At 40.6% G+C, this 14336-nt stretch overlaps 1 protein-coding gene across 1 annotated transcript in view; it reads left to right on the top strand.

The window, feature by feature from the left end:
- Positions 1–403: 403 nt before the first annotated feature.
- Positions 404–14336, top strand: part of copz1 (COPI coat complex subunit zeta 1) — a 52761-nt gene continuing 38828 nt past the window's right edge. The window contains exon 1 of the mRNA XM_039746692.1: positions 404–522. Coding sequence (XP_039602626.1) covers positions 505–522 — 18 coding nt within the window. The 5' untranslated portion in view covers positions 404–504. The remainder of the gene's footprint in view (positions 523–14336) is intronic.

Raw genomic sequence — 14336 nt, 5'->3', positions numbered from 1 at the left:
GTCACTGAAACGAGGTCATCCATATTCTTCACTTCACCTGTTGGTGGTTTCAATGGAGTGCCTGATCAGGGGGTTATTCAAATTTGAATATATTTTTTCTGGTTACAGTAAAAATACTGTAAATACTGTTCTTTTTTGTTATTGATTTAATGGTGATTTTAATATAACCCATTTGTCCTCTATGTAAACTTTTGCTTGTGTTGGAGTAAAAAAATAATGTTTAGTTAACAAAAAAAAAAATCTGTCAGGTAACTGGCAGTAACAGTCACTAATAATGTTAACCAGATGGGTGGGTCTTCAAAATAAAAACCAATAGTAAGACGATTAATGCTAACATTCAGCCAATCGGATGCCTCAACCTCGTCGTTTAAGGCGGGACTTTCAGTGTTGACCGCCCTTTCCCTCTAAGCAAATTCAACGGATGCGCTTTTCGAATGACAGGTAGTACCAACCAATCAGAGTGGCTTACCTTTTTGACCAAGTCCACGTCGGCAAGAGTGGAAGATGGACGCTTTAATACTGGTACGGCACCATTGGCGTGTTAGTGGGAGAGAAAGTGTCTGGGGTCGTTTTTTTTTCTTTCAATTCGTGAAGCGGTTAAGAGCATTGAAGTAAGCCCACTGGAACTGTCTTGTGTTTTCGTATAGTGTTTTTTGTTGTTGACAAAGGCTGAACTTAAAAAGGCGGTATGACAGTCGGGCCCGCTGTTTCTTTGAAGCCGAGGCCTAAATTAGGAAGAGTAGCCGAGTAAAAGTGCACGAGAGGCGGACGCTGTCAGCACTTTTAGCGGTTTATGAGCTACGAACGACAGCGACAGTTGCACGTGTTTTGAGAGTATTTGAATGTAGCCTGAAATGGTATAAGGCGATAAATTAAGATGTAGATATTTTTCTCAGTTTTTTCTACTTGTATTTTCTCAGCAACAGTGTTGTGTCTTTAGGTTCGTCTTGCAAACACAATTTCATTTTTACTTTATTTTAACATGATGTTTAAAATGTGCGACTTTCCGTTCTTGTAAAGAATCATCCTCTCGGGGGTCAGTATTTAAAAAACTTTATTTTGATTATGTACACGATTCTTATCAACTAACGCTTAGTGCATATATGTAAATTTCTTAAAAGTTGGAGTGATTGGGCGCATGCAGTGCCTTGCCCCACGTATTGGCACAGATAAAAGTTTATGAGTATGTTGGACTTTAATTCCCAACCTTACTTTGATCATTTCCAGTTTCTGAAATCACTTTACTGCATACAGTGATGGCCAAAAGTGTTGGTTTTCACAAAATTTGCTGCTTCAGAGTGTTTAGGTATTTTTGTCAGATGTTTCTCTGGTACACTGAAGTAGAATTACAAGCGTTTCAGAAGTTTCAAAGGCTTTTATTGACAATGACATGAAGCTTATGCCCAGAGTCCATATTTGCAGTGTTGGCCATTCTTTCATTTTCAAGACCGTTGCAATTCGCCCTGACAGGCTGTCGGTCAACTTCTGGGTCCAATCCTGAATGATGGCCGCCCATTCTTGCAGAATCAATGTTTGGAGTTTGTCAGAATTTGGGCAGGGGGTTTGGTTTGTCCACCCGCCTCTTGAGGATTGACCACAAAGTTCTCAATGGGGAGTTTCCTGGCCATGGACCCCAAATGTCGATGTTTTGTTCCCCGAGCCACTTAGTTGTCACTTGTGCACTTCTGGCCTGGTGCTCCGTCAAGCTGGATTGTTCATTGTTGGTCACCGAACTGTTCTTGATTTTTTTTTTTGGCAGAAGTTGTTCTCGAAGGGTATTTTGGTCCCATTCTTTATTCCTGGCTGTGTTCTTATGCCAGATTGTGAGTGAGCCCACTGCCTTGGCTGACATGAATTGTCTTGGGATGCTTTACTGTCGGCCTGACACAGAACTGATGGTAGCGCCGCTCACGTTTTCTTTTTTCCGGATGCCCCAAACCATCAGAGACAAATGACTCGACCCCAGAATATCGGTCTGCCCCTGATGGTTTTTCTTGGCTTTTTTGCTGCCCTTCTTGACACCCACCATGCCATCCTCCAAAAGTCTTTGCCTCACACGCACCTTCTGCCATTCCTGTGCCAGCTCTGCCCTGGTGGTGCACACAGCTGAGTAAACTTTAGGAGACGCTCCTGGCTCTTCCTGGACTCTCTTGGGCGCCCTGAAGCCGCCTTCACCTCTCTATTGTAACTCGACGTGACAGAGTGACCACCAGCTATGTCCTCGTCACTGTCACCTGTGTGAATGAGAGAATCACTGAGGTGACATCAGCAGGTCTTTTTGGTGGCAGGGCTGACATGCAGTGGTGTTTTGGGATGAAGTTCATTTTCATGGCAGTGAGGGACTTGGCAGTTCACTGCACTTCATCTGCTCACTCGTCAGAACATTCAGGAGTCGATGCAAATTGTCATCCTAAAAAGTGAGGCTGCAGACTTTGTGATCATTCTCAGAACTTTTGGCCACAACTGTTCTTTATGTGTTGCTGTCAGGTCTGTTTGAACAGTTGTACATATTTGGCTTTTGTAAGCTGGTGTGGTTTAAGTTGTCTACCAGTAACTTAAAGTTTTCTTTTCTTTATTTTGCCTTATACAATTTCTTGTATTAGGAATTTGTTTGTTTTTGCATACCCCTTGAGGTCAGAGTGCAGGGTCCAACCATTGTACAGTGCCCCAGGAGCAATTGAAGGTCAAGGGCCCAACAGAGTAGGATCTCTTGGCAGTGTCGGGGATTCGAACTGGCAACCTTCAGGATGTTGCTCCCAAATGCTGCTGTTCAGTTTGTTTAAAATCTACATGGAGGTCAGAAGGGCCCTTGGTCTTTTCCACCCCACTCACAAGTGACCTTGCAGGTCTTTGTGTTTTATGGATGGGGGTAGTGCTGGGCGGTATGACCAAAATTATCCTGGTTTCACGGTATTCGACAGTATTTGCATGGAGTGGATGTTAACCACATTTTCCACTGTAATTACTGCAGTAGACTGGTGAAGAATAACCTATTCCACTGTCACGAGAACTGTACATTGTACAGAAAATATTTTAATGTGCACACAAGTATTACTACAGGTCTGCATGGTCCCATAAAGTGACCGTTTTTAAGGGGGTGGCACTAATGAAGAGAAGGAATGACAGTTGCAGTCAAAATATAGAACTTTTTTATTGAACAAATTTTGCAAACAACTTAAACTATAATTTTGATAACATATTTTCAGCCATCCTTATAAAATATCCAGAGGTGCTTATCAAAAGTTGTATTGCACTGAACATGCCTTAGAAAAGGAATAAATAGTAAATATGTTTTGTAAACCAACTACACTTTCTGTTAATGTTAATCTCTGTCCACTGACACGTTCGCTATATGGATTGGTTTATTTGTTGTAGGCAGCACCTCTGGCAAACGCGTCTACAAGTGACGACTGACTCGAGTGTCCTCTTGCTTTTTCAGTTTTACCCGAGGACGTGGAAGGTGCCAGTCTTAGTTCCATACATTCGTGGTACTCCAAAGCATGTCTGTGGCTAAGCTGGTGCAGCAAAGTGCTTGTGTTGTCGCATCCGGCAACAACTTTAGCTCGACAGCATTTGCAGTAAATAGTTGTTTGGTCCACATCCGACCTTTTAAAACTCCAGACAACGGACACGGCTCCTTTTTTTGGCAAAAGTTCTTCTGTGTCATCATGGTTCAACTTTATCGTCTGCTACAGCTGAAGTTTTGGAATGTTCTCTGTCCTTTTTCACCGCTCAGTACCTCCACTAACGCATGTACTCCATTGCATGCATGTTCAGCGGTGTAGCAGTGAAAACGGGCCCCCCTTAAACAGTTTCCTGCTGCGCCACGTTCCGAACGTTGTTTGGGCTATTTAAAGTGGTGTTGCGGTATAAGAAAAATCCATATCATAACAAAACTAAAAAATGGTTTTCGGTATAAACCGGTATACCTTCCAGCACTATTTGGGGGTGTCATGAAAGCATAATCTGAGGGGTGACCTAAAGTGTCGTACTGGGGCAGCTTTTCAATATGCAGTGACCATTTCTTTGTCGTCTTAGAGAGTCAAGGCTGGGGGGCTGTCAAGAGGCAGGGCCTGTTAAAGCCCATTGCGGCACTCCTTGTGTGATTGATTGATTGATAGATACTTTATTAATCCCAAGGGGAAATTCAGATTTTCGGCTATACAAAAATAAATTGTATTGTACAATGTCTTTCTTTCACAGAAGTACATGTCGGAGTTGAGAGTCGTTGGTGTTCTTTGAGGCCTAATGCTCTGCTAGATGAATTTGTTCTATCAGACATGCAGGGTGTCCGTATGGTGATGCTGACTTGTGAGGCTTCTACTCCTCTTGAGAAGAATTTGACTCGGCAACGCCATAAGCTGTCAAACTGGCTTGCGCTATGTGCTTGCAGATTGTCGTGATATTTTTCTATCCCACTTTATCCCGGTCAGGGTTGCGGGTGGGGGGTGCTGGAGCCCATCCCAGCTAGCGGAGGGTGCAAGGCAGGAACAACCCCTGGACAGTCGTGTCATTTTCTAGCCCGCTTAAGTCAGATCAGTTGGCAGCAGCGTATCCCAGCTAGCAGAGGGTGCAAGGCAGGAACAAACTCCAGACAGGGTGCCAGTCCATTGCAGGGCAGACACACACACACACTCTCCAGACCCAATTTATGTTTTTGCACAGTGGGAGTAAACCTGAGCACCCGCAGGAGACCCACACAGAAATGTGGAGAACATGCAAACTCCACAGAGGGACATGAACCCTGCCTGGCCTCTTTACACCAACGAGCAGCCCGCTTGTAGAAAGATGGTGCCTAATATGGATCTCCTGGTAGTCCCTTTTTATATGTATAATATGTATAAACCATTTTTATTAAATGTTTTGCAAATTCCAAAAATATATATATAACACACATATTCTTCCTTTTTTACATACAGGATCAAAAAAAGCCTAAAAATCAGTCCCAAAATGTTTAAAGCCTTAACAGAGTAATAACCTTATCCAACATTTTGTTTTATCAGGATCGCAAACTTGCTAATTTAGTTTTAAAATGAAATAAATCGGTGCGTTCAAAAGAGATAAATGTTGATATCCTTCTGGAGAGCCTCATTTTCTTAGCTAGCACAGTGATCCCCCGCCTGTCGTGGAAGTTATGTTCCAGAGCCATCAGCGATAGGTGAAAATCCGCGATATAGAAAGACCATATAAATATTTTTTTTATAGTTTAAACCAAGAGTTCCCAAAGGGGTTGATTTGAACTTTCTAGGGGTCGATAGTTTCAATAAAAAAATTTGGGGGTCAACGACAGTAAACATAGACCCCCTTACTACTGCTATTTGTTTGCTTCAAAATATCTATGATTCCAATAGGTACCTAATTAAGAAGTAAAATAATTAAAAAAAAGTTTTTTTTGATAAAACACATTACATACCAAACTTGCGAGCGAAAAGGTAAAATGTGTCTTTATTAAAAGAGTCACATATAAGAACGCATAGAAATACATGTAGCACAAACATGTCTGTGCATTGTCTTATCGAACGTATCAAAGCAAGTGCAGACATGAAAAACCGTTGCATGTGACTAGGGGGTCGACGGTTTTAAAAGTTTTTGGTAAAGGGGTCTGCGGCCGAAAAAGGTTTGGGAACTCTTGGTTTAAACCTTAAAATATCCCTCCCACGCGCTTTAAACACAGGTAAACTTATTAAAAACACACTTTGTAAGCACATATATGTGGATGTCGGGCTAAGGATATGAGTAACATAATAATATGTTATGTATATATACACATTACTCTCTCTCTCTCTCTGTATACGTAATGGAATATGCAGAAATAAAAACATTTTTTTTTTTTTTTATTAATTTTATTACAATCAATACATAGCAATCAAGTTTTAACAAAAAAAAAAAAAAAGAATTATGCTAAGAACAGATCGATCCCCACCCTTGAGAGAGAGAGCAAGCCAAACGGTGTAAAATTTAAGGCTTTTAAAAATACCTAAATCAACAAATTCTCTGTGCTTTATAAACATTTCAAAATATTACTGATTAGATCCTGCCATGTTTTGAAAAAGTCTGCACAGATCCTCTAACTGAGTATTTGATTTTTCCAATTTTAAATAATATAACACATCAGTTTCCCACTGACTTAAAGAGGAGAGTTTGGGTTCTTCCAGTTTATCAGAATAAGTCTGCGTGCCAACAGTGTAGTGAATGCAATCACAATTTGTTTGTCTTTCTCCACTTTAAGACCCTCTGGAAGAACCCCAAACACAGCTGTTAATGGGTTAGGAGGGATTGTGAGTCCAAGACTGTCTGAGAGGTAATTAAAAATTTTTGTCCAGAATAATGTTAATTTGGTGCAGGCCCAGAACATGTGACCTAGTGAGGCTGGGGCTTTTGCAGCGTTCACAGGTTGGATCATGCCCTGGAAACATTTTGAGAGTTTTAGTCGAGACAGATGTGCTCGATATATAATTTTGAGTTGTATAATTGTATGCTTTGCATATGGAGCTTGAGTGAATTCTCTGCATTGCTACTTTCCACTCCTTTTCTGATATATTAATTGAGAGGTCATTTTCCCAGTGTCCTCTTGGATCTTTGAAAGGAAGGGATTGTAAAAGGATTTTATATATTGTAGAGATGGAGTCTAACTCCTTGAAATTGAGCAATAATTTTTCCAGCGTGGATGAGGGTGCAAGATGAGGAAAATCTGGAAGGTTCTGTTTAACAAAGTTCCTGATTTGAAGATAGTGAAAGAAATTTGTAGCTGGAATGTTAAATTTGGAATGTAATTGTTCATAGGATGCAAAGACGTTGTCTATATAAAGATCTCTAAGCAAGTTAATTCCAAATTTTTCCAGATATTAAAACTGCATATGTTTGTGAGGGTTGAAAGAGGTGGTTCTTTTGCAGGGTGCCACAGAAAGAAGCTTCTCCGTCTTAAAATGCTTTCTACATTGGTTCCAGATTCTAAGTGAGTGGAGCACAATTGGGTTATTAGTGTATTGCCGATAACGTGTGTTTATTGGAGCACAAAGCAAGGAATACAAAGAAGTACTGCAGGATTTTACTTCTATTGCGGTCCATGCCTGTGTATGTTCTTCTATTTGTGTCCAGGTTCTTATCGACTGTATATTTGCCCCAGTAATAAAACTGGAAGTTAGGTAGAGCCATGCCGCCTTCTGCCTTTTGTCTTTGTAGGTCGCTCTTTTGATGCGTGGATGTTTAGAATTCCAAATAAATGAGGTTATTGTTGAATCTAATTGCTTAAAAAACGATTTATTAATGTATATTGGTATGTTTTGAAATAAAAAAAGGAGCTTAGGAAGAATATTCATCTTAACAGTGTTAATTCTTCCAGCTAGTGTGAGATGAAGGGTTGACCATCTATGCAAGTCTTGTTTAATTTTTTCCATGCAGACACGAAATTTTGTTGATAAAGAGCTTTATGTTTACTTGTGATGTTTACCCCGAGGTATTTAAACTGTTCTGCAATGATAAAAGGAAGGGTGTCTAATCTAATATTATATGCTTGCGAATTCACGGAAAGAGTACACTTTTATTCAGATTAATTCTGAGACCAGAGAGCTTTTGAAATTCTGTGAGTGCTGCTAAGACTGCAGGCACAGAATTTTCTGGGTCCGATATATACAGTACCATGTCATCTGCATATAATGAGATTTTCTGTTCCAGTCCTTCTCTGCTAATCCCCTTTATCTGATCAGTATTTCGACAATGTATTGCCAGTGGTTCAATGGCAATTGCAAACAGCAGTGGTGACAAAGGGCATCCTTGTCTTGTGCCACGTTCTAGTTTAAAGTAGTCTGAGCAAATGTTATTGATGCAAACTGAAGCTTCTGGGTTAGTATACAGTAATTTAATCCATGCACAAATGTTGGGCCAAACCCAAACTTCTCCAAAATAGTAAAAGGTATTTCCATTCAATCATGTCGAATGCTTTTCTGCATCCAATGATAATAATATTTCTGGGGTGTTTGATTTAGTTGGTGAGTATATTACATTAAACAGGCGTCGAAGATTTGAAGATAAGTGTCGGCCCCTAATAAATCCAGTTTGGTCTTGTGATATTACTGAGGGAGCACTTTCTCCATCCTTCTAGCTATGATTTTAGAGAGTATTTTAACGTCGTTATTCAGAAGTGAAATTGGTCTGTATGATGCACATTGTAATAAGTCCTTATTTTGTTTTGGAAAGACAGTGATTAGTGCTTGGCGAAAGGTTTGTGGAAGAGATTGGTTATCTCTGGCTTCTGTAAATGTTGCTAATAGGAGGGGAGCTAGCTGAGCGGAGAATTTCTTGTAAAACTCTGCAGGGTAGCCGTCAGGGCCTGCTGCTTTTCCACCTTGGAGTGACTTTATAGCATCCAGTAATTCTGATAATGACAGAGGTTTATCGAGCTCCTCCACACTAATAGCGTCAATTTGTGGTATCTGTAATTTATCCAGAAATGCATTAGATTGTATATTGTCTTCTTTAAACTCAGTAGTATATAGGGATTTATAGTAGTCTCTAAAAGTGTACATTATATTTTTGTGTTCGATGATTTTATCTCCGTTAGTGTTAGTAATTACGAGATTGCGTTGCATATCTTGCTTGTGAATTTGTTGCGCTAAAAGCTTATTAGCTTTCTCTCCATGTTCATAATAATGATGTCTGGATTTGTAAATTAGTTGTTCGGTTTCTTTAGTTGTCAAGAGGTTTAATTCTGAATGTAGAGCCTGCCTCCTCTTATGTAGAGTCTCGCTTGGTAGTCTGGCATGTTCTTCATCTATTTTAGTAATTTCGCTTTTTATCTCTGCTACTTTCTTCGCGGATTTATTTCTGTGGGAAAGATATGAGATAATCTGTCCTCTTAAGAAGGCCTTAAGAGTTTCCCAGAGTATTCCTGCAGAGATCTCAGGGGATGTATTTGTCTCTAGAAAGAATTCAATTTGTTTGGATATAAATTCAGTACAATTCTCGTCAGCTAATAGAAGCGGATTGAGACGCCATCTGCGGGGTGAGTGTATGGGGCTAAGTAATTTCAGCTCCAAGATCATCGGAGCATGGTCTGAAATAACAATAGCATCGTATTTACAAGATTTAATCTTAGACAAGAAGTTATTAAACATTTTAAGCTCAGTATGGGTGCTCACCAGTGAAGATACACTCCATAACTTGAATGATGATGATAATGAATTAGCTGTGCAGTACACAATGTATGTAGGTGATGAGTATGTACGGCTAAAGCAGAGCATTTACAGCTCTTCTGAAGGCTCGCCTTCAGGTGGTTTCAGAGGGGTATCTTCCTGCTGCTGGATGGCAACTCCCGCTGAAGGTGTAGGCGTGTCGTCTTTGTTGGGGTAAAGAACATCGTTATAGGCAGTTGCTGGCATTGCTTGTTATTTTGGGCGAGGAGGTCTTTATAGACTTCAATGATGTAAAACTGCAATGCCCGAAGCATTTTGGTATCCCAATCATCTGTCATTGCCGGCAGTTGTTTGGCCATTCTCACAACTAACGGCAGCTGTTCAAGTGATAGGCCTTCGTCGTCTTCCTTCCCTGGGCCCTGCTCTTCCTCCTCCTCAATTGCAGACTTCGTCAGTTCAATCAAATCCTCGTCTGTTAGAGGATCTGAGTGTTTATCAATGAGGTCATTTAACGTCATCGTGCGTCATGTCATTGAAGCCTAATATTGTTCTAATGAACTTTTTTCTAGCACACGTAGTGACTGCTGAAAACTGTAGGCTTTGTTATGAATTGGCTGCAGAGTCACTACAGGTAGGATGTACTTATTGAATTTTTACTATATTTTTATTTACAGTGGGTACGGAAAGTATTCAGACCCCGTTCAATTTTTCACTCTGTTATATTGCAGCCATTTGCTAAAATCATTTAAATCAATTTTTTCCCTCATTAATGTACACACAGCACCTCATATTGACAGACAAAAAAAAGAATTTTTGAAATTGTTGCAGATTTATTAAAAAAGAAAAACTGAAATATCACCTGGTCCTAAGTATTCAGACCCTTTGCTCAGTATTTAGTAGAAGCCCCCTTTTGAGCTCATACAGCCAGGAGTCTTCTTGGGAAAGATGCAACAAGTTTTTCACACCTGGATTTGGGGATCCTCTGCCATTCCTCCTTGCAGATCCTCTCCAGTTCTGTCAGGTTGGATGGTAAACGTTGGTGGACAGCCATTTTAGGTCTCTCCAGAGATGCTCAATTGGGTTTAAGTCAGGGCTCTGGCTGGGCCATTCAAGAACAGTCACAGAGTTGTTGTGAAGCCACTGCTTCGTTATTTTAGCTGAGTGCTTAGGGTCATTGTCTTGTTGGAAGGTAAACCTTCGCCCAGTCTGAGGTCCGTAGCACTCTGGAGAAGGTTTTTGTCCAGGATATCTCTGTACTTGGCCGCATTCATCTTTCACTCATTTGCAACCAGTCGTCCTGTCCCTGCAGCTGAAAAACACCCCACAGCATGATGCTGCCACCGCCATGCTTCACTGTGGGGACTGTATTGGACAAGTGATGAGCAGTGCCTGGTTGTCTTCACATATACTGCTTAGAATTAAGGCCAAAAAGTTCTATCTTGGTCTCATCAGACCAGAGAATCTTATTTCTCACCATCTCAGAGTCCTTCAGGTGTCTCTTGGCAAACTCCATGCGGGCTGTCATGTGTCTTGCACTGAGGAGAGGCTTCCGACAGGCCACTCTGTCATTAAGCCCTGACTGGTGGAGGGCTGCAGTGATGGTTGACTTTCTACAACTTTCTCCCATCTCCTGACTACATCTCTGGAGCTCAGCCAAAGTGATCTTTGGGTTCTTCTTTACCTCTCTCACCAAGGCTCTTCTCCCCCGGTAGCTCAGCTTGGCTGGACGGCCAGCTCTAGGAAGGGTTCTGGTCGTCACAAACGTCTTCCATTTAAGGATTATGGAGGCCACTGTGCTCTTGGGAACCTTATGTGCAGCAGAAATAGTTTTGTATCCTTGGCCAGATCTGTGCCTTGCCACAGTTCTGTCTCTGAGCTCTTCAGGCAGTTCCTTTGACCTCATGATTCTCATTTGCTCGGACGTGTATTGTGAGCTGTAAGGTCTTGTATAGACAGGTGTGTGGCTTTCCTAATCAAGTCCAATCAGTAGAGTCAAACACAGCTGGACTCAAATGAAGGAGATCTCAAGGATGAGCAGAAGAAATGGAAAGCACCGGAGTGAAATATATGAGTGTCACAGCAAAGGGTCTGAATACTTAGGACCATGTGATATTTCAGTTTTTCTTTTAATAAATCTGCAACAATTTAAAAAATTCTTTTTTGTCTGTCAATATGGGGTGCTGTGTGTACATTAATGAGGAAAAATGAATTTAAATGATTTTAGCAAATGGCTGCAATATAACAAAGAGTGAAAAATTGAAGGGGGTCGGAATACTTTCTGTACCCACTGTATATACAGTACGGGTAAATGTAGGTTATAATTGCAGTATTACATTAATAGTATAGCATAGAAAAATGCTTATTTCAACATAAGTTGTCAAAACCCATAAAAAACAATTAGTATAAAACCAGACATTTCTGTGATAGAAAATTAGATATGTTCCACAGAAAAATACGCGATATAGTGGGGGATCACTGTATAATAATTTATTTGTATAGTATTCCTCCGAGCTAAAGGAGGCATTATCAAAACATAATGTAGTGAGAAGTCAAGCAAAATGACCTTTTATTGGGTAACTAAAAAGATTACAATATGCAAGCTTTCGAGGCAACTCAGACCCCTTGTTCAGGCAAGATGTACTCAAAACATAATGGTAGCTATTCACTTACTCGAAACAATAAATTATTGGACAAGAGTTATAGCATAAAGGATTTGAGGGTCACTGTGCTTATGGGTAATTTCGGAGAGAATAGGAATACAAACTTCTGCATGAATGCCTTTGTAGATTTCCAACTGTGTTTTGGGTCATTGTCTTGTTGGAATATCCAACCCCTGTGTAACTTCAACTTTGTGACTGATGCTTGAACATTATCCTGAAGAATTTGTTGATATTGGGTTGAATTTATCCGACCCTCGACTTTAACAAGGGCCCCAGTCCCTGAACTAGCCACACAGCCCCACAGCCATGGGCGGCAGGGGGGTGCAAGTAGGTGCACGTGCACCCCCCTAGCTTTTGAAAAAAAAAGGAAATGGAGAAAAAAAATAAATCTTTCAATAATAAGAAAAAACGCGAAAAAATAGTTTTTATTTTAAATTTTTAAATTACAATTAGACGTTTACATTTTACAACTATACATAAACAATCATTCACTTTGTTTCTAAAAGAGCATTTCAAGCCTTCTTTTTTGTTGTCCAAACTTGTCTACAACTTTGTCGATAAATTTTGGACAATTATTTATTCTTTTTTTGTGTACACTAAGCATACATAATCCACTTAATCTATCGTCACTCATTGTAGATCGGTTCCAAGTTTTGACGCGCCGTAATGTGCTAAAAGATCTTTCAATACTGCAGGTTGTTGCAGGAATTGCACGTGCATCTACTTGCACCCCTGCCGGCGCCCATGTGCACCCCCCTGAATTAAATCCTGGCGGCGGTAATGCCCACAGCAGGATGGAACCTCCACCAAATTTGACAGAAGGTAACAGGTGTTGTTCTTCCGCCATGCAAAGCGCTTTTTGTTCTGACCAAAGAGCTCCATTTTTGTCTCATCAGCCCAAAGCACTTTGTTCCAAAATGAATCTGGCTTGTCTAAATGAGCATTTGATACAACAAGTGACTCTGTTTGTGGCGCGAGTGCAGAAAGGGCTTCTCTCTCATCAACCTGCCATACAGATGTTCTTTGTGCAAATTGCACTGAATTGTAGACCGATGTACAGATACACCATCTGCAGTGAGATGTTCTTGCAGGTCTTTGGAGGTGATCTATGGGTTGTCTGTAACCATTCTCACAATCCTGTTCATATGCTGCTCCTGTATTTGTCTTGGCCTGCCAGACCTGCTGGGTTTAACAGCAACTGTGCCTGTGGCCTTCCATTTCCTGATTCCATTCCTTACAGTTGAAGCTGACAGTTTAAACCTCTGAGAGAGCTTTGTGTAGCCTTCCCCTAAACCAGGAGACTGAACAGTCTTTTTCTTCAGATCTTTGGAGAGTTGCTTTGAGGATCCCATGCTGTCTGTTGCACTTCAGAGGAGAGTCAAAGGGAAGGAAGCACAACTTGCGATTGACCAACTTAAATACCTTTTACCACTCATGATTGGACACTCCTGTCTATGAAGTTCAAGGCTTAACGAGCCAATCCAACCAATTTGGTGTTACGAGTAATCAGCATTGAGCAGTGACAGGCATTCAAATCAGCACAATGACAAGGGGACCCACATTTGTGCACAGCCAGTTTTTCACATTTGATTTAATTTCATACAACTAAATACTGCTTCACTAAAAATCTTTGTTAGGAAAGCACCCCAGTACTCCGATGTTCCTAGGAAATGAAAGACATACCACTGTTATCTTTATTGTTGTAAGGAGAGTCAATTATGTAGGCTGAGAGGGGTTCCCAAACATTTTCATATGACTGTACAATTAACGGTTCTAAATATGCACAGAGTAGTGGTAAATATGTAAGCACCAGTAACGGCGGACTGCACGATAACCTGAATACACTTGACAGTTTTCCTCCTCTTTCTCTGTACATTTAGCCTTCGTTTGCTCAGAGGTTGATGCTCTTGCTGCTTCCTGAGCGGCTCTTATTTTCTGCACCCTAGCAGCCTGCTTCTTCTCTTCTTTCGTCAGCATCTTTTTGTGTTAAAACTGATTAAGTCAGTGTTTGTGTTGCAATTACTTGGTGCATTTTTCTTAATTTTTCACTTAAGCTGGCACTTAAGTGTTCAATCTACCTCGAATGGTTTAAGATATGAAGAGGTAGGAGAAGTGGCGGTGAAGGTGGTAGAGATGAGAACGGCACTTGTACACGTGCAGCACAGCTGGCCTGCTGACTACTGCCGAGAGTTGATTCTACAATAAAATAAAAAGAGTAATTAAAATCATCTCCCCTAAAGCAGACAGTAGATGTCATGTAGTATACAGTGCATCCGGAAAGTATTCACAGCGCATCACTTTTTCCACCTTTTTTTTTAATGTTACAGCCTTATTCCAAAAAGGATTAAATTCATTTTTTTCCTCAGAATTCTACACACAACACCCCATAATGACAATGTGAAAAAAATTAAATTTACTTGAGGTTTTCGCGAATTTATTAAAAATATAAAAACTGAGAAAGCACATGTCCATAAGTATTCTCAGCCTTTGCCATGAAGCTCCAAATTGAGCTCCGGTGCATCCTGTTTCCCCTGATCATCCTTGA

This window comes from Polypterus senegalus, chromosome 3, assembly GCF_016835505.1.
Source record: "Polypterus senegalus isolate Bchr_013 chromosome 3, ASM1683550v1, whole genome shotgun sequence".
NCBI lineage: Eukaryota > Metazoa > Chordata > Cladistia > Polypteriformes > Polypteridae > Polypterus > Polypterus senegalus.
The sequence above is the reverse complement of the archived record's forward strand: the minus strand, read 5'-3'. Positions and strand labels throughout refer to the sequence as shown.